This window comes from Coccinella septempunctata, chromosome 7 (genome assembly GCF_907165205.1).
Source record: "Coccinella septempunctata chromosome 7, icCocSept1.1, whole genome shotgun sequence".
NCBI lineage: Eukaryota > Metazoa > Arthropoda > Insecta > Coleoptera > Coccinellidae > Coccinella > Coccinella septempunctata.
The window spans coordinates 26,304,149-26,329,410 of record NC_058195.1 but is presented as its reverse complement, the minus strand read 5'-3'; the positions used below and the strand labels follow the sequence as shown (position 1 = coordinate 26,329,410).

Below are 25,262 nucleotides of genomic sequence, written 5' to 3'. Positions count from 1 at the left end.
ACTGGATAAACGTTGCTGATTCTTGATATCTTGGACTGACTATGGGGGCATCAACTCTATCTTCATTATAATCAATATTTGATTCAATTACATTTGGTGTTTCAATGACTATGTGATTAGAATTTTCATTATTTATATATGCACTGTTTGACCCTGTGTCGCTTGTACTCGGTAAAATAATAACCTCCTGGGTTATTAGTTCACTGTTTGTACTATTAGATGAATCTTCTTCATATCTAAAACGCTTTGATAATTCTGATTCTTGAATCCTTCTAATTCGTCTTTTATGTCTGTCAGAAACATCTTTCAACAATTTGTGCCTTCTTTCCATCTTAGAAAATATTGAGTTTTTCTAGCACGGACAAAATTATAATATGATCCAATATCTAAAATAACATTACAAATTTGAGTTGAATCATCGATGATTGACCTCAAATCATTCGAGTTTGAAGTAACGAAGGGTGTGAAAGTTGTAGAATAATAATAAATAATACTACAAGTTTATAAAGGGAGTATATATTTATATAACTCACCTTGCTCTGCACGTTATATTTAATCAATAATAACGTTATCACGCTGCTGAATATTCACGAAATTCATTCACTGAACCCAACAAATAAAACTTATAGTCACTAGTCACACAGCCTAAAACACGAATGACGAATATTCACTTCACGTTCACATGCAGTTATAGGGTTTTTTGATTTAACCTTTGAACTCGAGACCATAGAGTGCAGAGATATATTTTATAAAATTCAATGAAAGCATAATTTTCAAATTTTCTCATTTTACGATCATATCTCGATGTATGATGATTTGTAGTCTTAATCATATAAATAAAGAAATAAATTTCCCAGAATTTGAACGAATGAATTGATGAATTATTCGCCCCCTAAATTATAATACACATCAAAGAGTATATTAAGTAGTGTTCTGTGATACACATTTTACCAAAAAGATGAACTCTTCGATATTATCTGATATTATTTTACAGATATCTTAATTTCACTGATTATTAGACAATGAGTTTTTCACTCAAATAAGAGGTTCTCCAATATTCACCTTGATTTCTACGTAAAAAAAATGCCTGAACAAGGTTCAAGTTTCAGATCTGCAACTTGAAAACAAAAAAGTTTTGAGAACTTTTCGAAATCGTCAAAATTTCTTTTTTTGCTAATAAACTCAAAAACGAAGAATCGTAGGAGGCTATACGGTTTCACCATTCTTTGTTTCTCTGAAAAAGAACTCGGAAATGTATCATCCGTTTTCTTCTAAGTGCTATAATTCTCGAGATCCCCTCAGTAGACAACGAATTTTACGAATTTATAGATGTACAATGATTGATATTGAAATATATTATTGAAAACAGGCAAAATTATAATAAAAGTAATGCAAAAGGTATATTGCTGCGTAGTTGCGACGTTTTTTGATGATTAATAAAATATTTCAAAAAGGTACTGAAAAGTTTTCTTCGAGAAGTCGCCGTGTTAGGGTTTATGTAAATCCATTCATAATACATCATTCCATGTTCTAAAAAGATCACCGATAAAATATTTAAGAAATATCAACACACATAAGTCGCATAGTAGTAGCTATGTTCACTTCATGAGAACATCTCGATATAATGTTACATGCAACCACTAAGGAAGTTATTTTAGGAAATTCGCAAACTTAACAATATGTGGATGTTTATGCCCACAATGTGAAATCCTAAGTATCCATGGTAATTCTCAAAGAAGTTCTTCAATGCGATATTTTTGGTACTCCCTGCGACTTACTGTTACATTTCTGGTTGACTGGGTAGTTGGCATCAACAATTATTTTTCTTGTACAATTTTATCCTGTATACAGGGTGTTTCCTAATTGAATGTCAATATTTATGCATGGTGATATTGTCATATGTATGCATCTATTGGGGATATTGTTGATCATGCAGAGAAATGGTTTCTATTTTTTTAAGCGGAAACCGTGAATCGGATTGAAAGAAGTCAGGTGATCAACTTTGGTAATAAATCATCGAAAATTTCAAAAATAATTTTTATTTCAGGAAAAATCTGTGGCGTATTATCAATGTCTGCCAAAATAGGTAGGTCAAATTACGTAAGAACGACACTGGTATAAATTAAGAAAAAAGTGATAAATTAAAAATGCCTATCGATTCATAGTAAACAAGATTCTTTAAATATTTGAAGTGGTATTGTAGATATTGATAATGAATTTCTGAAAACCTTACTACCCTGTATCTCAAAAGGTGAGACGTTCAAGGACATATGTTCATATAAAGTTTTTTTCTCAAAATGGGCCCAAAAATCACCCCCATAAGTATTGACATTCAATTAGGAAACACCCTGTATAATAATAACTCGAAATAAAAAACTATATTTTTTTTTGCAGCCAATCATTATGGCCAGTGAGTGTTTGTTCTTAAATCAGTTACATCTAGGTTTTTTTTATAAGAGGAAGGTACTCTTTTGAACGATTAAAAACCGTTGGAAAGCAGAGACTTAGAAGACGCTACCACCCTAGTCTTCGCTGATACACTTCTCTTCTTATAATTTTAAGTCTACCCCGGCTCTTTAATTTTTGGAGATTCTGTGACAGCCGTGGGGTTTCACTGATTGCCCCACTGGCGCCTAAGCAAAGACAAGGAGCGGCCAGAGTGCGAAAAATTCTATCACAGGTTCGTGTTGTATAAATAAATAAATGAGTACTACCTACAACCGCATTTATCAGATCAATCAGTGCAGATATCATTCATCGCTATTGTAAATGAAAATAAACAGGTGTCCAATACGAAAAGAGGCATCTATTAAACTTCATAGCACAATTATTATCTTCCTTTAACTGGGGATATTTGTATAATATTGGTGATACTGAAAAATATGAGAAGTCGGATTTCTTTTTCTTACCTTCTTCTACCATAAAGACAGATTAGAATGGTCAATGCTCTCAAAACCTTGAATTTAGATGTTACAATAGTCCAGAAATAATTGCTCTGAGAAATAATCTTGACATATTACATGTGATATCGCGATATCCGCTACTGTGGCGAGATAAGCGTACCTATGCATACATATATCTAACAAAAAGTTCTTCGACGGAAAACTCGATCCTGTGAAATCAATATATTCAAGTGTTTCCTAGGATCATCTATGGCTTGTTTTTACGTTTAGAATCGTAGGTACACTTTGAATGAAATCCGAAATAGTAACGATGTATGTTAGGTTATGTTATTTTGCTTTTGATGTTTTTATTTTCATGACTATTTTGAATTGACGTGGCCGATACTCGATGAAAACGCATAATTTAATTGACAACAGAATTATATGATTTCCACTAACATGAGTTGTTCAAAAACTCGTGAGGATTAAATAATTCTGTCAGGGATATTTTCATTGTCAGTATTTTTTAACAATTTTCATTTGCAAATAATTGTACATTCCATTCTATTCTTTATCGTTTAGGGAAATACTCAAAGTGCTCAAAGCTAATATGAAGTCTGTTATTCTTTCTCAGGATCATATCACGTATAATCATCAGAATTAGCCTCTATACACAAGAGAATTTTTTGCATTACCTACATCATTCCACATGACATACATGAAATAGGAAACGGCATCCTTTACGCTTTTGTCCAGCAAAAGGCTCCTCAGTTTTACCAACAAAGGAGTCCTTAGGATACTAATTAAGCGGAGCTCATCAACTTCAAGCACAAAATCAAATATCCCTGTCAGACAGCTGAATAGTCTGTTGAGATTCCGTCAGGAGCAGATTTTTTCTCATTCACTGCCAGCGAACAAATTAGCGGACTTGAAAGAAAAAGGAGGCACTCGAGTATTGAACTCTTTGAACGAGAACCATAAAAATTATTTGTTTGGTCAAGGATCGATTTACAGGTTTTTCCGTCGATTTCTCATATTGTGAAGACGAGACATTTTTTTAATCTTCCAGGCTCGAGGAAGTGTGACGTCTGATGCGAGCACGAATTATTACTATCGAAACGTTGGAGAGTGGAGAGTTATTTTGCAGAATTCAGAATTCTTTCGTTAATAGCACAACGGATTTTATCAAATATAAATTTTTTTGTTATTGATAAGGGCTTCGAAGTCAACCAGTGATTTCTGTGTCCACGGTTATATAACATATACACTACATTCACTTTCATAAAAATAGTCGATTGGATATGGAATTATTTCCTCAAGTTTCTCAAAAAATTTTTAAAATATCAGCATACTTTATGCCTCACTTCGAATATTTTAATACCCAGTCAACCAGAAATGTAACAGTAAGTCGCAGGGAGTACCCAAAAATATCGCATTGAAGCGTTTCTCTGAGAATTTTCATGGACGTACTCAAGATTTCACACTGTGGACATTGAAGTCCGCATATTGTCAAGTTTGTGAATTCCTCAACTTTAGATCCCTAGTGGTTGCATGTAACATCATATCGAGATGTTCCGATGAAGTGAACATAGCTACTACTATGCGACTTCTCTCTGTTGATATTTTTGAAAAATTTAATCTGTGATATTTTTCAGAACATGAAATGATGTGTTGTGAATAAATTTCGATGAACTCTACCCAGCGACTTCTCTAAGAAAAACTTTCAGTAACTGTCTGAAATGTTCTATTTATCAACACGTGGTCTCGAGGTTAACTCATAACCTAAATCCCGCTGTATCCATTCAATAAGATGAACACATAAATATTTGTGTTGCTGGTTTTTATTAGGGAACGAAGAATTGAACAATACTGTAGGTCGGTCCTGGTCACTCAAAGAATATTCTTTTTAGAATTGATTATTTTAGGATAGAAAATTGAAAAGCTTCTGATGAATTGACTGATGTATTTTCGACTGTCTTTTTATATTAACGAATCACCCTAGTAACTAATATAACATGAACACGCACGCTATTTTAATGAAAATTAAACATACTCCCCGGGCTGAACAGTTGAGGTTAAGAATTGAAAATAAAGAGTTCTAAAATTACGATATATTTGTAAAAATGAACAGTGTCATTTTCTTTACAAGACAACTTTCTATTTTCCTTTCTATGTTTTATTTAATTTCAACTTAGAGAATGCCTTGATTTGTCAATTATCAATTCATGTCAATTCATATTTCAAATATTGTTCATTGAAAACCTAAAGGAATAGCATTGTTTTTGATTTCTTTCAGGTTAGTAAGTTATTCTTAAGAGTTATCAGAGTTTATTTGTTATATTTCCAACTAAAGATAATAAATCTTTCAGATTGAAGACATCAAATCGTCTATTTCTTGAAGTGAGAAATTGAATTGATTTCCATTCTTATAAATCAAAAACTTAAGCTATCTGGTTGATATTCGAAGGACTGCACTGGGATTTCGAGCTATAATGACCACATCCATGAAAATTTGCATAGCTTTTGAAACATCAAATACTAAAGCGAAGAAAAATATATTCAAGTTCAAATGGATTCAGACTACAGGAACGGAAACATATTATGAGATTCCAGAAGACAAACAGAATCCACATGACCATCATGAACTTTTTGCTCTACCGAAGGTGAAAAATATCTTGAAATCAATGAAAACAAGAGGTTCATTTCGTACGTGTGTTATTTCATTGACTCCGGAATTGAAAGGAATATATTTTGATGCCGAAGAAGATGTGATGTTTAGGGATGAGTATTTACAAATGACTTATTCACCTGCATACGTGAAAACAGAATTTGGAGGAGAACTAGCAGAATCACGAAATACAACAGAACTGTCCTCAGGCAAGACCAAGGAGAATAAAAAGGATTTCAAGAAGATAAAGGACAATTTTGTGCTGAATAATTTTGATGGGAAGAATGTTTCCGTGACTTTATGGTTGAAGAAATTTGAGTCGGAATGCATGCGTTGTGGAGTGGAAGAAGATATGGACAAAATTTTGATTTTACGTTTGTTTCTGGATGGGATAGCGAAAGAATGGTTTGATTCTAAATTAATTATATTAGGTTTGGAAACTGATTTTCAAATATGGAAAAATAACTGCTTAGATAGTTTTTGTGAAACAAGTTGGCATAAGCATAGAGAGGCATATTCATTTAGGTACATAGGAGGAAGTTTAGTTGACTACGCTTTCAGGAAAGAAAATTTGTTGTTGAATCTCCGAAATAATTTTCCAACTGACATATTAATTGACTTAATTGTGACAAGTTTGCCAAATTTTTTACAAGATAGAATTGATCGATCAAATGTAACAACTTTTGAGAAATTATTAGGTGAGTTACGAAAGTTAGAAGGTTCAACAAAATATGAAAATGCTCGAAATACCAAAAATGGCAAAATGAACAAATCGGCCGAACAACTTCCTTCACTAACAAAAGCAGATAAGAAGGAACCATGTTCAATTTGTGATAAAAATGGTTTCCCAGGGAGATTCCATCCAGAAGCTCTATGTCGGCTAAAGAATAGGAGATTTAATTTTAAACAAGAGAACGTATCCGGTAGCATAAGAACGGTGAACAATGTTGGGGTACAGGATGAATTAAATGAGGCCATTTCCGATCAAAAAAACTAGTTTTGTTGCCATTGATCAAATTGAAAGTGTTCGTAAATGAAAATGAATTATGTGGAATTTATGATTCAGGCTCAAATGTCACTCTTCTGAATTCGAAAGTGGCAGATGAGTTATGTCTACACATTCGAGAGGATAGGAACACATTCAAAACAGTCAATGGCAGGGCAAATTTTTCAGGAAAAATAACTACAAAAATGAGAATCAATGATATTGAAAGAGAAGTTGAGTTTTTTGTAATTAATGATAAAAATTTCGAGTATGATATTCTACTCGGATTAGATTCTATTTTCAATTTTCAATTGAAACAAGATTTTGATTTGAAAATTTATCAAAGATTAGAGATGAATGAAGAGAGAAAGATCGATTCTTTCTATAATAATAATGATAATAACAATTATTACAATATCAACTTCAATGAAGGTATACCTACAGAACTTTTCGAAGCGAAATTAGAACATTTGACAACAAATCAGAGGAATAAAATTGAAATGTTAATAAATAAATATGATAATATTTTTGCAAAACACAAATTTGATATTGGTTTGGTGCAGAATAATGAAGCACATATAAAACTTTTAGAACACAAATTTGTAGCTAAAAAGCCATACAGATGTTCAATGGAGGATCAAAAAGAGATAGAATTTCAAATAGGAAAATTGTTGAAGGCGAATCTGATTGAAGAATCTTCCTCACCTTTTGCAGCACCAGTCACGTTGGCATATAAAAGAGATGAGGGATCTAAGACAAGATTGTGTGTCGATTTCCGTGAACTCAATAAATTGATTGTTCCCGAACCACAGCCTTTCCCATTGATCGATGAAATTTTAGTGAAAACCCGTAATGCAAAGTTTTTTACTACATTAGATGTAAATTCTGCCTTTTGGTCGATTCCTGTTCGTATCAAAGATAGATATAAGACTGCTTTTGTGACGCAAAATGGTCACTGGCAATGGAAATGTTTACCTTTTGGACTTAAAACATCCCCAGCGATATTTCAACGTATTTTGAATAATATTATCAGGAAATATAACTTGAATTCATTCTGCCAAAATTATATAGATGATATTCTGATATTTTCTTCAACATTTGAACAACATATAGAACATTTGGAGGAACTCTTGAAAGCAATATGTGAAGAAGGATTCAGACTTAAATTTATCAAATGCAATTTTGCTAAAGAAGAAGTCAAATATTTAGGACATATTGTTGGAAATAACACAGTACGACCCATAAATGACAATTTGATTTCCATAAGAAATTTTTCTCCACCAGATAATCGGAAGAAGATAAGGCAATTCTTGGGCAAAGTTAATTTTTATCACAAATATATAAAAGATTCCGCTAGATTATTAGAACCGTTGCATAATTTACTGAGGAAAGATGTAAAATTCAATTGGTCATTGGATTGTCAGAAAGCTTTCATTAAGGTTAAGGACATCCTTTGTTCTGAACCAGTTCTTGCAATTTTCGACCCAAATGCCTATACGACTATATATACTGATGCCAGTATTCAAGGAGTAGGAGCTGTTCTTAAACAAAAACAGATTAATGGTGAAATGAAACCCGTAGCCTATTTTTCCAAAAAATTGAATAAATATCAGAAGAATAAAAAAGCAATATTTCTAGAATGTCTGGCAATTAAGGAGGCAATAAAATTTTGGAAATATTGGCTAATGGGAAAAAAATTCGTTGTTATTACTGATCATAAGCCATTAGAAGGAAAAGAATTTCGCACAAGACCAGATGAAGAGTTGGGTGACATGATGAATTATTTATCACAATTTGATTTTGAAATTAGATATGAACCAGGAAAACAAAATGTAGAAGCAGATTGTCTTTCTAGAAACCCAGTTCTGGAGGAAACGGAGAATATGGACGAATGTTTAATAACAGTTAATTTGGTGGCATTAAATGAAATAAAAAACGATCAACAGAATAATCTCTCAATGATAAATAATATGAAAAGAACTATTGTACAGAAAGAAATATTTTACAAATTGCAGAAAAATAGCAAAAAAATAATTTTATCGAATGATTTTGGAAAAGATTTAATCAGAAAATTGCACAATCATTATGGCCACGTTTGTGCTAGTAAGATAAATACAAAAATTAGAAAGTTTTATTACATTCAAAATATGGATTCGCTGGCGAGAGAAATTTGTGGATCATGTGACATCTGTTGTAAAAATAAAACGAGAGTAGGTCAAAAGTATGGACTTCTTTCACAGCTGGGCCCAGCAAAAGAACCCTTTGAGATAATGTCACTGGACACAATTGGAGGCTTTGCTGGAAATCGCTCTTCAAAAAGATACCTTCATCTCCTAGTTGACCATTTTACTCGATATGCATTTGCGAGTACTTCCAAACACCAAACAACCGAAGACTTTATCACATTAATTAATAAAATTCAAGATAAACGACCAATCAAAACATTATTAACAGATCAATACCCAGGAATAAATTCGGAAAAATTCAGACAGCACATGAAAAATTTGAATATACAGTTGATTTTTACAGCAGTAGATTGTCCTTTTTCAAATGGTTTGAATGAACGGCTAAATCAGACATTAGTGAACAGAATAAGATGCAAACAAAATGAGAAGAAAACTAGAGCTTGGACGAAAATAGCAGATGAATGTATTGAAGAATACAATAGGACGGACCATTCTGTAACTGGATATAGCCCAGAATATTTACTTTATGGAAAAACTGATCCCATTGCTCCTGAAGAACTTATAGAAAAGAGTAATTTACCAAAAGATAAGGAAATAGCATTTAAAAATTCTTTACGTTATCATGAATACAATAAAAAACTTGTCGACAAGAACAGGAAAGATTATGATTTTAAAATTGGAGATTATGTTTATGTTGAAAATAAATCTAAATTGAATAGAAAAAAACTTGAGGAAATAAGAATAGGACCTTTTCCAATAGTGAAGAAAATTTCCGGCACTATCTACGAGATAGACATTGGAAATAGAAAAAAGGACAATAATTATTTTCATGTAACAAAGTTGCTCCCATATGACAACGCCAACATATAGTGGTTGTTGCATACTTTGTGTGGGGGGATGTAAAAATGAACAGTGTCATTTTCTTTAAAAGACAACTTTCTATTTTCCTTTCTATGTTTTATTTAATTTCAACTTAGAGAATGCCTTGATTTGTCAATTATTAATTCATGTCAATTCATATTTCAAATATTGTTCATTGAAAACCTAAAGGAATAGCATTGTTTTTGATTTCTTTCAGGTTAGTAAGTTATTCTTAAGAGTTATCAGAGTTTATTTGTTATATTTCCAACTAAAGATAATAAATCTTTCAGATTGAAGACATCAAATCGTCTATTTCTTGAAGTGAGAAATTGAATTGATTTCCATTCTTATATATTTTAACACTTCATATTAAAATTCAATATTGTTATCGCAATATGGAAGAGGGCATATTTTAGTGATTGATCTAGTGAATGTTCCTCCTTGAGTTTTAACTTTGACAATACGAACGCGTGAGTCTTTGCCCTTAATCAATTCAATAACACGTGCTAGTGGCCATTTGAGTGGAGGTGTTGCTTCATCCTTCAATAATACAATATCATTTACATGAATATTATTATAAGGAATGAACCATTTAGGTCTATTTTGTAATCTATTCAAGTAGTCGGTTTTCCAACGTGCCCAGAAATGCTGTTGAATTTGGCCGCATTTCTGCCAAAGCGATAATCTATTCATTGGAGAACAAGTGATATCTTTTTCTGGATAAGTTGTCAAACTAGTCCCTATCAAAAAATGTCCTGGTGTTAAAACGTTAAAATCTGAAGGGTCATTGGAAATGCCACAGATGGGGCGTGAATTAAGTACTGCCTCAATTTGGGCTAGTACAGTACTAAATTCCTCGAAAGTGAAAATATAATTTTTCATAATTCTTATGAGATGATATTTTGCGCTCTTAATGGCTGCCTCCCACAGGCCACCATGATGAGGTGAACGAGGGGGAATAAATTTCCACTGAATATTGTTTTGAACAGCATACCTTTGCAATATTTCAGAGGTTCCAGGTTTTTTGAAGAATTCATTTAATTCCTTCAACTGGTTTTTTGCGCCCAGGAAATTAGTGGCATTGTCAGAGAATATTATAGAAGGATTTCCACGTCTAGCTATGAATCTTTTTAGAGTGAGTAGAAATGACTCTGTACTTAACCCTGAAACCAATTCGATGTGAACTGCACGAGTTGTCATACAAACAAACACTGCCATATAGCATTTCATAAGTGGAGACCTTCTCAGCGGAGAAGATTTTATTAAATAAGGACCATCAAGTCAACAGAGGTGTTTGTGAAAGGGCGTGATACTTGAAGCCTTTCCTTCGGAAGATCTCCCATTAATTGTGAACACAATTGTGGTTTGAATTTATAACAAGTATGACATTTATTAATGATACGCTTTATTTCTCTCAGTCCATCTAGTGGCCAATATTTAAGTCTGATACTCGAAAGCGTGTTTTGAGGGCCTGCATGCAATAGTCTCAAATGTTCTGATTTCAACAAAAGTGTTGAAATATGATTTTTAGAAGGAAGTAATATGGGAAATCTTTGATTGAAGGGAAGAATAGCATTTGAGAGTCTACCTCCAACTCTCAGAATACCTGTGGAATCGATAAATGGATTGAGTTTTTGAATAACTTTGTTTTTCAATATCTTTTCGTTCTTTATATTTCCTATTTCACAGGAAAAATACCGTCGTTGAGTAACTTCAACAATTTTGATCTCTGCTGAGTTGAGTTCAGTAACAGATAACGAATCAATCAATTTTTTGAATGGTCTTCTGCAATTTTGAATGAATCTGATGCAATAGGCCATTACCCTTTTTAAGTGAAATAAATCAGAATACTGTGTGAAAACATCATAAATATCCAAAGTGTTTTGAACGAAATGAACAGTTTTCTTTTGCTCTGGAAGATTACCAAAGAATTCCTTGACATTGAATAGGGTTAAATCAAGGTCTGGTTGAAAAAAGAAACTGGGACCGTGCCACCACAAATCTGAGACTATCAATTGTGCTGGCAATGTACCTCTGGAGAGTAAATCAGCAGGATTGAGTTTGGAACTTATATGTCTCCATGTGGCACCTTTTGAATTTTCTTGGATTTGAACTACCCTATTAGAAACAAACACAGACCAACGGGATGGATGAGATCGGATCCATGCTAACACTATTTCTGAATCAGACCATAGATTAATGGAATCAATATTTTGTAAGTGGGATGACAATGAATTAGAGATTTTTGAAATTAGTTTTGATAAGAGTACAACTCCCATCAATTCTAGTTTAGGTATAGATAAGATTTTCAATGGTGCAACACGACTTTTAGCTAATATCAGCTTTGAAGAGACAGATTTATTCAAATAGACTGTCCTTAAATAAATACAGGCTCCATATGCCTGAGAGCTGGCATCGGCAAATCCGTGAATTTCATGTCGTAAAATTTTTGATTCAAATTGAAGAATAGTTCTTGGAATTTTTAATTGGGAAAGCATTGAAAGACCTTTTAAGGCAGTCTTCCAATCAAAAAGAAGTTCTGAACTTATGTTTTCATCCCATCCAATTTTTGAAATCCAAATTTTTTGCAAGAGAATTTTCAAACTAACAACAAAAGGATTTATGATTCCTAGAGGATCATAAATGGATGCTATGGTGGAGAGAACTTCTCGTTTACTATAAGATTCTTTCATTGAAAATTTTGGCAATGCAATTCTAAATTTATCAGAACGCGAATCCCATAGCATACCTAAAATTTTGTTTGAAGATTTTCCTGAATCTAAAGTATAATTTTCCTTGTGAGAATTTTTTGAAATAGAATTTAAGAATTCCTGAGAATTTGAACCCCACTTGTGGAGTGATATGCAAGCTGATTGTAAGCAATTAGTGAGTTGATGGTGAGCCTCAATCAAAGTTGATACATCATGACAGCCAAAAAGAAAATCATCCACATAACAGGAGTTCAGAATTGCTTCGCTTGCGAGAGGAAATTTCTCCCTATTTTGCATTGCTAGTTCTTTTAAGCATCTTGTACTTAAGAAGGGGGCTGAATTTGTGCCATAAGTAACTGTTTTCAATTCTATACACTTCAGTTTATCTTGAGGATTTTCACGCCACAAGATGTTCAATAAATATGTGTGATTAGGATTTATTTGAATTTGCCTAAACATTTTTTCAATGTCAGCAATAAGAACGTACCTGAATGTACGAAAACGTATTAATATATCGAATAAGTCTGGTTGTACAGTATAACCTTTAAGCATAATATCATTAAGAGAAAAACCAGTTGAGGTTTTCATAGAACCATCAAATACTACACGAAGCTTAGTTGTGATACTTTGATCACGAATGACACAATGATGAGGTACGAAATATTTGTTAAGGGACAATTCATTGGTTAGAGTTAAAGGTACAATTGCTGCATGTCCTAAGGATAAATATTCATTGATGAATTCTGAATATTGGGCCTTTCGTTCAGGGAAACTTTCAAGTCTCTTTTCTAAATTTAAAAATCTCTTTTTTGCTTGAGAGAATGAATCACCTAGTTTGGAAGGTTCATTTGGACCTTTGAATGGTAGGCCAACCTGAAATCTACCAGACGGCAACCGAATGGTTGTGTCTTTGAATATTTGTTCAGCTTGTTGCTCTGCTTGAGTCAATATAGATTCAGATTGAATTTGTACTTCTTCAATTTCCCAAAATTTGGTTAAAGTATCATTCAACATATCATCTGGATTGGCAGTAGGTTCTGTACATTCGAATAAATATTGTGATGCAGTTAAATGAGTTGCACGAGACATGCATCCTGACTGAGGAATATTTCCAGCAATTAAATATCCTAGATGTGAATTTTGAAGAACAGGCAATCCAGGACCTAATTTAATTATACCATCAGTAATGATGTCAAAGTATATGTCTGCACCCAAAAGTATATCAACATTAGATGGAGTGTTGAAATGGATATCTGCTAATTGAATGTTCATTGGAATAGGAATAGAACTCAAACTAATTGGTAACTGTGGTTGTTTACAAGTTATAGTTTTAAGAACAGCACAAGAAACACTAAATTTTCGGTCGGTGTGTACTAATGAGTGAATTTTTAGATCAATCATTTTATTTGACATAGAACATCTTTGAGAAATACCGGAAATTTGAATTTTCTGGTCATAAGTTTTGAGATTGAGTTTTCTAACTAAATCTTCAGTTACAAATGATGTTTGACTTGCTGAGTCTGTCAAACAACGAGCTATAATTGTCTGGTTGTGAGAATTATACAATTTGACACATGCCGTAGCTAGAAGCACTTCATTATTAGAGGACTGTACTGAAAGACAAGACAAATTTTGAGCAGAAGAATCAACCTCTTCTCGCACTGGAATGTATGGTTGAGCACTAGTGGATAAATGGGAAGATGCTTGCATCGAACTAGTTGATCTGGATGGTTCATCATGAGATCTGGAATGGGAAAATGAATTTCGAGATGAATTCTTATTGAAATGCAATAAACTATGATGAGACCTTTGACAATTGGAACATTTGCGTTGACTAGAACATGACTGAACAGTATGGCCTAATGAAAGACAATTCAAACAGGCATTTTTTGCTTTAGCAGCAGCATGACGATCGTTTGGAGATAAATTCAGGAACCTTTTACAGGAATATATTCTGTGCTCATCGGTACCACAGATGAAACATTTGAAGAATTTAGTTTTATCTGAAGTATCAACATGATAAGAACTACGAGAAGTATTATTATTTTTGTGCGAAGAATTTAATTTTGAATTTTGAGTTGACTCACTCAAATTTTCGAGAACCTTATATTTTCTTTCTGAAAATTGTATAAATTCTGGGAGCGTTGGAAAATCGCGAACATTTCTTTCCCCTTCAAATTCTTTTCTTAAACCAAAATCTAGCTTCTGTGTGAAAATTTGAATAAGGATCAAGTCAGTAAGTTTTTCTGATAAATTATAGGTGTTTAAAGCTGCCAAATTTGTTTTAATTTGTGAAATAAAGTTTCTCGGATTGTTATCATTACCTTTTGTTAAGGATGGAACATTCAGTAAATTTCTTATATATGCGTTAACAATTAGGTATTTATTATCGAATCTATCCCTCAACGTATTAATAGCTATGGGAAAGTTCAACCCGATCACTTCCAAATTTTCTATGAGTTGTAATGTCTCCCCTGTTAGAGCAGATTTCAGATACATTAATTTTTGAACATTAGATAATTTTTGATTATTTGTTATCAGTGCAGTAAATAGTTCGAAGAAGCTTGGCCAGTGTTTGATATCGCCCGAGAAATTTGGAATAGAAATTTCAGGTAACTTTATACTTGAATGAGATATTGTAGACCGATTATCAGTTGAAGAATTGGATTGTTGAGTGTCCTCAGACTGATTAACAATTTTAGTTACAAAAGAAATCAAATCAAAATATTTATCTTCCATAATTTCTCTGTCTTGATGATGTGATTCATAATCCATAACCTCTAATTCAGTTTGAAAATTGTCATAGTCTTTGAAAATTTGCATTAGTTGTTCCAAACGTAATTTACATTGAACAATATCAAGAGGTTTATCTTGTTTGAACCAATTTTCCATTCTAGTCATCTTGGCTTTAACTATACCTCTGTTTTTAATCAGAGTTCTCACTTCATCATCGACTTCACTCGATTTTGAATTATCTTCAGACATTGTAATTGTTATAAGCACAGTAGAAAACAAAGCTCAATAAAAATGAGACGAAATTTGCACGATGATAGTGCTACTTATCGAAAATCCAGCTATGAACTCGCTCAGTAGAAGTATTAAACAACCCAGATTCCTCTGTCTTCTGGGGGTGATTAAAATCCAACCATGAAACAGCAAACCTCTTCACTACTCCTCGGGATAGGAATTGAAATCAACCTTCACTCTCAAATACGGCTCGATTGGACCAAATTTATGTATCCATTCAATAAGATGAACACATAAATATTTGTGTTGCTGGTTTTTATTAGGGAACGAAGAATTGAACAATACTGTAGGTCGGTCCTGGTCACTCAACGAATATTCTTTTTAGAATTGATTATTTTAGGATAGAAAATTGAAAAGCTTCTGATGAATTGACTGATGTATTTTCGACTGTCTTTTTATATTAACGAATCACCCTAGTAACTAATATAACATGAACACGCACGCTATTTTAATGAAAATTAAACACCCGCTATATAAAACGTGGTGTGACTATTCGTGTTTCGTGCTGTGACTGCGTTGTGTTGAGAGAATGAAAAAACAAAATCTTTATGAATGAATTTTGAGAATAATTTTTTTAACCGAGCTGTTCTATTATTAAATTTCGTTTTAGTTAAGTGAAACATAACGTTGATTGATTAATTAACGTGCAGTAAAAGGTGAGTAGTTATATAACCTATTGAAATAATGACTATATCATGATCACTTGGCCCTCTTATCCTCCCCATTTTTGCACCTTTTAACGTTCAACTTTCAACATACTTCATATGAATTTAGGTGATAATTAAGTCATAAGTAACATTTACAACGTTCAAAATCAAACTTGGAATTGATTTGAATCATCGAGAGAACTTAAAATTATTTTTTTAGATACTGTGCTGGAAAAAACCACCTTTTACTGTTGTTAGATTTTTCATGACACTCAATTTAATACTATCAATACAGCTCTGATTTTTTCTTCTTCAGCTGGACCATGCCGTTGCTGAAGTAGAATGAAGATTTATAACAGGATATATGTTCTTTTTTTATATATTTGGATTTGTATGAAACATATTAATGTTTCCATGAATATGTTCCACTGGACAGGAATACGCCGCCAGGCAATAACGAGGGATAGTCATCATCTGAACGAAGTCTTTGCCACACCAATGTTCGACGACACTTAATACATCAGGCTTCCGTTCATCTAGTAGTACCTAGAGTTGGAGGAGTTTGTTAGGAAGTGACTATACATTCAATTGCAGTATAAAAAAATCATTTTCCAAATTACCAGGATCATCAATGCCATCAGTCCACAGAGAGTCAGTTAGGGTCTCGGTATAGGTTGAGGTGCCTTTTTTGGTAGATGTCTCCCCTGATGAAAATTTCTCAAGCAAGCTCTACTTGGCCAAATAGAAGACACCATTGCTTTTTCATATTCCGATTTAGGTATCGTTACTTTGAAGGATGAATAGTGATCTGGATAGCGGGACTGCAGTGCCTCACAGTTGACCGTCGTAAAACTCTGATATAGAAACTTCGAAAACTCGTCAACAGTAGTTTTGGGGTGAAAATTGATAACATGAAATGCTACATGTCTTTCAACGCCACATACAGTAGATTCACCTGCATAATCTCCAACAATAACAGGTCGATTCGCTTTTTAGGTTCAGTATGAGTAATAGTTTTCCACGAGTATCGAGAGTCACCCTGTATAGAAGATCTCTTCTTATCAGAATAATCATTGTCAGATTTTGGCGTATTATCGACGAACACTTCATCAATAGAATCCGTCACCTGGGTCTGGTGAGTGACCTCAATTTTTTTATTTCCTTGATTTTTATTGTTACGTGCGAGTGCCAGCCTGCTCATTCACCAATATAATTTTCATATTCAGTTCAGAAATAATAATTTCCTTCGGTTTGATGACATTTTTTGAATATATTTAAGTCAACTTTATTTTCCGTCTGCGAAACGAGACCTCCAATTGCATCAAAAAATGCAGCATCCAACTCATCCTAAAACGTAATAGGCTTGTCAGCGTCTTTTTCACATTTTACGTATTGTTTGTAGATTGTTTCCAGTTTTAGATGCTTTGCACAACTAGCATGGAAACAACTATTACAGATTATACACTTTACAAAAGTAACTACTTTTGTTTTACATCTCCTGCACTGAACCTCACTCTCCGCGAGAGCCCGATCCATACGTCCGGCATGTGCCATGTTCTGATATCTACTTATTACAGGGAATTGGATTTTTCTGAAACAACTGGTTACTGTAGATTCTGTGTAAACCCCAAACATCCCTTATTGTCTCAGAAAGAATCAAAGTGGCCGCTATTGATTATTGATACTTTCTTTCTTCAATACCCGATATTTTAGTACTATGTCATTTATTTGGAAAAATTACAATCTACTCATAATGGTATTAAGTAATTTTGATGTAAGTTTCAACATGAAAGTGAAATGTCCAGTGACATTTCTACTTATTCTGCACTAGTCTAGTGGTGCTGTGGGAGATCTTCAGGCCATGATTTTTTGAGTCTTCTGATGTTTGGTTCTCCTGCGTACAGATTCTGGATAAGATCGTTAGAGTGCCCCTGTAGTCGTTCTTGGTATTTAGCAGAGGCGGTTTCGATGACATCAGTTACGTATGGGATTTCGAGATCTTCATGCAATCTTTGGTTTCTAACGTACCATGGTGCGTTAGCTATTGTTCGAAGAGTTTTTGATTGGAATCTCTGAATTATTTTAATTCTCGTTGGTTTCGCACAACCCCATAATTGTACGCCGTATGACCATATCGGTTTTAAAATTGCTTTGTACACTGTCATTTTGTTTTGGATGGATAGTTTTGATTTTTTTCCGATTAACCAGTACATTTTTTTGAGTTTGATGTCAAGATGTTTTCTTTTTGCTGATATATGTTTTTCCCATGTGAGCCGTTGATCTAGGTGCATGCCTAGGTATTTTACTTCCTTTTTGGTAGGTATTGCTTTTCCATTTAAAGTTACTTTGGGGCAAGTGCTGGTTCTTGTGGTGAATATGACTTGGACTGATTTGGTCTGATTTATGGTCATCCTCCATGTTTTGTACCAGTTGTCAAGTTTGTTTAGGTGATCTTGAATGTTTTTGGAGGTGGCCAAGGGGTCGTCATCTGAGGACAGTATAGCTACATCGTCAGCAAATGCAGCAATGATTGTATTCGGAGTTTCGGGCAGGTCAGCTGTGTAAAGTAGGTACAGGAAAGGCCCTAGGACACTTCCTTGTGGTACGCCAGATTTGAGGGAAAAGTATCCTGATGTTTCATCATTGTATTTGACGGAGCACTTTCTATCGGAGAGGTAGGACTTCAGTAAAAGGTAATAGTTGTTATTAAGGTTTCTTTTTATTTTATAAAGCAAACCTGAATGCCAAACTTTGTCGAATGCCTGGGAGATATCCAGAAATACGCCGTTGCAATAGCATTTATTTTCAAGAGAGTTGGCTATTTCATTAACTATTCTGTGGGCTTGGTTAATTGTTGACATTTTTTGCCGAAATCCAAATTGGTAATCAGGAAGAAGGATGTTCGTTTCATGGTCCTCTTGAATTCTTTTTAGTAGCAGTCTCTCAAATATTTTTCCTGGTATTGACAGAAGGCTAATTGGTCTATATGACGCTGGTTCGTGTAGTGGTTTGCCATCTTTGTGTATCATAACCATGTGGGCATATTTCCATAATATGGGAAAGTAACTTAGATTTAGCATTCTATTGTAAATGGTGGTTAGGAACACTATTGCTTTTTTTGGTAGCCTTTTGAGGATCTGTGCAGTTATCAAATCATAACCAGGGGCTTTGTTGTTTTTTAGTTTGCGTATTTCAGCTTTCACTTCTTTGGGAGTTATTGATTTGATTGGTAACGATAATTGGCATGATGCTTCTAAAAACTCTTTGACATCGATTGTTAGCCCTGGTGTTCCTTCAGGTTCTACAAATATCTTAGACAGATGTGAAGCAAAGGCATCCGCCTTTTCTTTGCTTGATCGTGCCCAACCATTGTTTGTTCTTATCGGGCTGATATGTGGTGTTGGTCTTTTAAATTTTTTTGTGGCATTCTATAGGCTGTGATCTGCTGTAGTCAAGCTTTCTGTGTAGGCTTCGAACGACGCATTTTGGACATCTCTTTGTGCTGCCGAGAGAACCCGAGTTAATCTTCTATACTGATGGAGATCGTTGATGTTTCGTGACTGTTGCCAAATTCGCCTTGCCCTTCTTTTTTCAGATATAAGTTGTCGTATTTGGAGAGGAGTGCTTAAATAATTTGATACTTCTTGTGGGTTCAAGGGAGTAGCATGCCAAGCTGCTTGTTGAATCGTACTGGTGAAATGTTCCACTGCTTCATCTAATTGAGTTGGGTCTTTAATACTCATGTTGCTCAGGTTTTCAGTAATATAGGTGCTGAAGTGTTCCCATTTTGTATGTTTTGAGGCTAATTTGGGTGGAAGCTTTGTTTGTATGGGTATACTGTTTAGGCTAACAACAACAGGCGTGTGATCAGATGTTAAATCATAATGTGATTCCAATAGGCAATTTTGTGTTGGAATACCGTTCACTACAAAAAAATCAAGAAGGTCAGGTAGTTTTCTTGGGTCTGTTGGCCAGTATGTGGGCTCTCCGGTTGAAAGGTGTTCATAATGTTTGTCATTCATAGCCCGGTGTAGGTTACGCCCCTTGGTTGTTGTAAGTCTGGAGCCCCAATTTGTATTCTTGGCATTCCAGTCACCGCCCACAATGAATCGGCTTCCAAGAGTGCTGAAGAATTCCTTATACGTGTCTGTTGAGATTGTATGTCGTGGTGGACAGTATACTGATGTTACGCGTAGATTTCCGTTGTTGGTTTTGATCTTAACAGTCTTAGCCTGAATGGCGTCCGTTTGAAATTTTTCTAGTTCGTGATAGGATATGCATTTTTTTATTATTATAGCTGATCCTCCATGGGCAGTTCCATAAGGATGAATTGTGTGGTAGACTGTGTAGAATGGAATAGTAAATACTGTTCGACTGGTGAAATGTGTCTCAGAAATCAGTAGGATGTCTATCTTGTTGAGATCTAGGAATGTTTGGATCTCTTGTTTGCGATTCATCAGACCGTTGGCATTCCATGTTGCAATTCGGAGAATATTATTAGCCATTATGGGTTCATTTTGCTTGCAAGGGTAGTGAGTAGATTCAACATTATGGTGTTCTGGTTCAGTAGTTGTGTAAACAGGCTTTTGAATTCATCAAGAAATGCTGATAACTCCTGGTTAAGGTTGGAAGGTGTCTGTTCTTGATTTTTGTTAGTTGTCGCTTCAGCATAGGTTCGTGGAATTTGTGTTTGTGGTATTTGGTTGTTTGATGGTGTTTGGGTTTTTGGCGGAAGGCTTGAGGTATTAGTTTGTGGGCGAATGGTATTTCTGGGATGGCTTTTCTGTACAAGGTCTTTATATACTTGGCAACCCCTATAGTTGGCCGGATGATTACCGTTGCACAAGACGCATTTTGCTGGTGTATTTTTCTGTTTTTGGCAAATTTTTGTGTCGTGTTGTTCTCCGCATTTTACGCAGTTGTAAGGTCTATAACAGTATGCTTTGGAGTGGCCGTATCCCTGGCATCTCATACATTGTATCAATCCTCGCTTCTTTCTTGGTGGTTCTATGTTGACTCTGGTTCTATTTATAAATTGAATATCATAAACAGTTTTGTTGTTAGGTTGCGGCTCAAGATCAACGAAAAACATATGCAATGGTTCTCTTGTTGCTCTATGTTTCACATTTATTATGTTACGAACATTGTGTCCAGCTTCGTGAAGTTCGTTTTTGATTTCCTCAATCGGAACTGTGTGATGAAGGTTCCTAATGACCACTCTATATGCTCGTTCTTCGCGTATTTGGTAAGTGTGGTGGATTATTTCTTCCTTTCTCAGGTGTGCAGATAGTTTTCTGTAGGTGTCTACTGTGTGCGCGCTTATTTTAATTTTGTCGTTTGCTAGCATTCTTGTGTGAAATGAGTCTTCCTCTATTATCTGTGTGAAGCTATTCAACATTGCCTTATAGTCAGCAACGTCGTAGATAAAAATCGGTGGTGGAGTTGGCATTTTGTTTTCCTTGTTGGCTTGTTTCTTTTCATTTCCGTTGATATTATCGTTTTGGTCGTTAGTTGATGTTGTTGCTAGCGGTGAGAATCTGTTATTTGTTGGTGTTGTGGACGGACTAGGAGTTTGGGTGGCTGATCTCTTGCGTTTTTTCGCCACCTGCCAGGTATTTTTGCTGTTTGTTTCCATGCTTTCGTCAAGATGTGGATGTATTTGTTGCAGTGATAAATTCCTTGAATATCCTTGATTTATTTCGCTTGAAGGGAACCCTCGAAACGGGTCGCTTATTTGGACATCAGACATTTCTTGTAGGTGTGTGGAACACTTTATATTTATCTGTTATCGTCCGGCACGCGCCAGATCTGATAAAAACATCACAACAATATGTTCGCTTTTCAGATTAGAGTTTATTATCGGAATATTATTGTCTTTTCTCACTTTGTTTCGCGAAAACTTTGAACTGTTTTATTTTTCACTTAATTCAGAATTTTTGGCAAGCTAGCTCGATCAATCCGGGTTTTTAACGCCCGGAGTCGGTGGCTGATTGCTGTCGTATTCAAAATATTCGAAAACGAATGTTATAATAATCGACGCGTCCGCATGAGTTGAACACACGTTGATGAAACCCGATATTTTGAGTGAATCTAATTAATTTTAGTATTGTTTAATTCATTAATTTCACTTTTGAATCAGGTACTGACCGCCAAGCTAGTTCAATTGTTTTCCTCATTTGGAACTTGTCATCAACTGTATATAATATATTTCTTGACTTGGAGATCATTGTATGGTTCCCTGTAATTTACATTTATTGTAATGAATTCGGTTTTAAAATACTTGTTATCGCTACCATCAAAAGCCCGTTTGCAACAGCCGAGAATTCTCTAACAAATTTTGGTAAGAAAACGGCAGAGATTATTTTGTATGCAACTGAACTGAAGAGAATTCTACCGAAAGTGCGTATGTAACGGTAAAGAATTCACGGCGCATGAAATCTGGAGTAAATTTTCTAGAGAATTCTCGGCTGTTGCAAACAGGCTTAAGATAACCCCGAACTCTGTCTCACACAAGTAGATATCTGGGTGGGTTCGCTATTTTTCCCCTCTTGAAAGAATAGCTGGCGCTCGAGATTTAACCCTTGAAAACTAAACCCAGGATGAAAGTAGGTATATTCTACTATTTGAAAACTAGAATAAATGAGTCTATGACATGACTCGCCCAAGAAGGGGAAAAAGTGAAAGATGTTTGATTTTTCAGTAAAAATCATCATCTACAGGTTACTTTTGAGTTATCTTCAGAAGGTTCAAAATATGAAAGCTCTAATTTGAATGAAAGAAAAATTAGCCTCCATATTTGGTGAAACGGGATTTATGAAAGTATTTCTAATTGTATTATTTATCGTGACCATCAGACCGTCATTTCGATGAAAGTAAAAATTCCTAGCTGATAAACAAAAAAATGAGATAAGTCAGCTTTATACTTGACAATTAATGCATTAATGGATGGGGAAAAATTCCTCTCATTCAACAGACTTAAAATTTGGTTCCATTACACAATCCACAACAAGCACTTACTCATGACTTCCTTCTGCATAAAATATACCGAACAGAAACCAAGGCAGACGCGATAGACCACGTCTCTTGTTAAATCGGATAGAGTCGTCTGCACTCGTAGTTTTTCCTTTGCCAAATGTAATATGCATGTGTTTACTGTAGAATACGAGCGGTTAAAAGATTTACTGTATCAATAAAATCCTTATTAGTCGATAGTTTCCCTTTTTCGACCTGAATTTGCGTATCTATACAAGCAGACTAAAAAGCTATATGACGGTATACTCCTAAAGAATAAGAAGGATCATATAAAAAAGCGTATAAATAACTCTAATAACAAAAGCAGAACCGTTTGGCGGATTATTAATGAGATAACTGGCCGTGGAAATGTGAATGCAGGTAATTTAATCAACACAGATAATCCCCATGAATTGTCCAATGCTTTCAATAGACATTTTATTGATATTTCCTCTTCCACGGCAGTACATAATCCTGTTGACACATTGACATCTAATGTTCGCCCTGTCAGTCGAAACCCGAAATCATTTTTCCTTTTTGAAATTACAGCTGATGAGGTTATTCGTACGGTGAATAAAATGAAGAATAAGAGTTCATTCGGATATGATGGTATACCAATGACGGTTATCAAGAAATCTATTAAATTGTTTGCTGAACCATTGGCCTATATTATTTATACATCTTTCGAAGAAGGCATTTTTCCTAATTCTTTGAAAATTGCTGTAGTTAAACCTCTTTTTAAGAAGGGGAGTATAGAAGAGCTCGGTAATTATCGACCAATCAGTTTGTTGACATCTTTCTCTAAGATTTTTGAAAAGGTGATTGTTAATAGGCTCCTAAGTTTTTTCAACAAACATCGAATATTCTCTAAGTGTCAACACGGATACCTAAGATCTAAGAGTACTGAGACTGCAATCTATCAGATGATCCGCTCTGTTCTTCGGGCCCTGGAGGGTGGTGATGTTCCTGCCGGTCTTCTCATAGATTTCTCTAAGGCATTTGATTGCGTCGTGCATGAAGATCTACTAAGAAAACTGTTCCTTTATGGGATTAGAGATAAACAGTTGGATTTTATGAGGAGCTATTTGCTGAGGACAGTATATTTTTCTAATTTTCATTCGGTCATGTCCTATGGAATTTTGGCATGGGGTAATGGTTCGGATGTTTGGAAAATCTTTTTGGTCCAGAAAAAGGCTATCAGAGCTATGCTTGGTCTAACAGCGAGGACATCTTGTCGAGGACATTTTAAGAGTCAAGGTATACTCACAACTGCTGGGACATACATTTTTAGATGCTTGATTTTTTTGAAAAGCAATTATAATCTATTCAGGGAGTATGAGAACGGCAATAGAACAAGGCGCATTCATCCGTTTCTCTTTCCCAAGTGTTCGCTCACTTTGACACAAAAGAATGTGGAATATATGTGCCTAAAACTATTTGATAAACTTCCGAGGAATTATCAAATTCTCGATGCTAATAAGTTTAAGACTAGAATCAAGAAATTGTTGATAGAATTGGAACCGTACGATGTGAAGGAGTACCTAAATCATAAATTTCAAATCTGAGCGTTTTATATTTGTTCAGTTGCTTCTTATATTGACGTATTTTCTTTTCAATATTGTTTGATTATGGAAATAAATATTATTATTATTATTATCATTATTCGAAAAATAACTGAAAAACTGTTAATTAGTAATAGTTAAACTATCTCTTAAACATATTTTTACATAACTTGATTTCACTGTGTCCACACGGATTACTAGTATAGTAACAAGTTTTACCATTAGGTAAAAGGCAATGTCGTGAAAAACATTCGTAACTGTCACAGCAAGACGTTCAATTAATATTAATTTCCAATACAAAATGTTTAATAGAAGCACTTTTTTGGGTTTAAAAGAGTGTAAGGTTGGTAACTTGCCGTTGAAACGACGTTGCCACAACCTTTTATAAAGTTCCATGCTTTACGCTACAAAAATGCCGACAGTCTGAGTTCGGCTTGAAGTTCTAGAGATCGAACTGAGAGAGAGAGAGAGAGCACGGGGAATGTAATGTCATTATTAGATCGCCTTCTCGGTCATTTTTATACCCGAATGTACTGGGAGTTCTGTCGACATTACCTAGGAGTTTCCAATGGTTGTGAAGACAAGGTTAACATCTCATGCAAAGACTTGTATTAATAATATTCTGTCCAATATTGAATAAGAATCTCCAGGTACACTGCAGGAGCATCTATCAGACCACTCAGCAGTTTTTTGTACACTAAAAACTGAGGTGAAATATAAAA

The 25,262-nt window shown here is 34.5% G+C and overlaps 1 protein-coding gene across 1 annotated transcript; it reads left to right on the top strand.

Annotated features, from left to right (window-relative positions):
- Positions 1-5,102: 5,102 nt before the first annotated feature.
- On the top strand, positions 5,103-6,742 carry LOC123316373. The gene is made up of 2 exons (XM_044902415.1): positions 5,103-5,178; positions 5,252-6,742. Exon 2 carries the CDS (start codon positions 5,375-5,377, stop codon positions 6,545-6,547), a length of 1,173 nt encoding a protein of 390 aa, XP_044758350.1. The 5' UTR covers positions 5,103-5,178; positions 5,252-5,374; the 3' UTR covers positions 6,548-6,742.
- Positions 6,743-25,262: the final 18,520 nt, after the last annotated feature.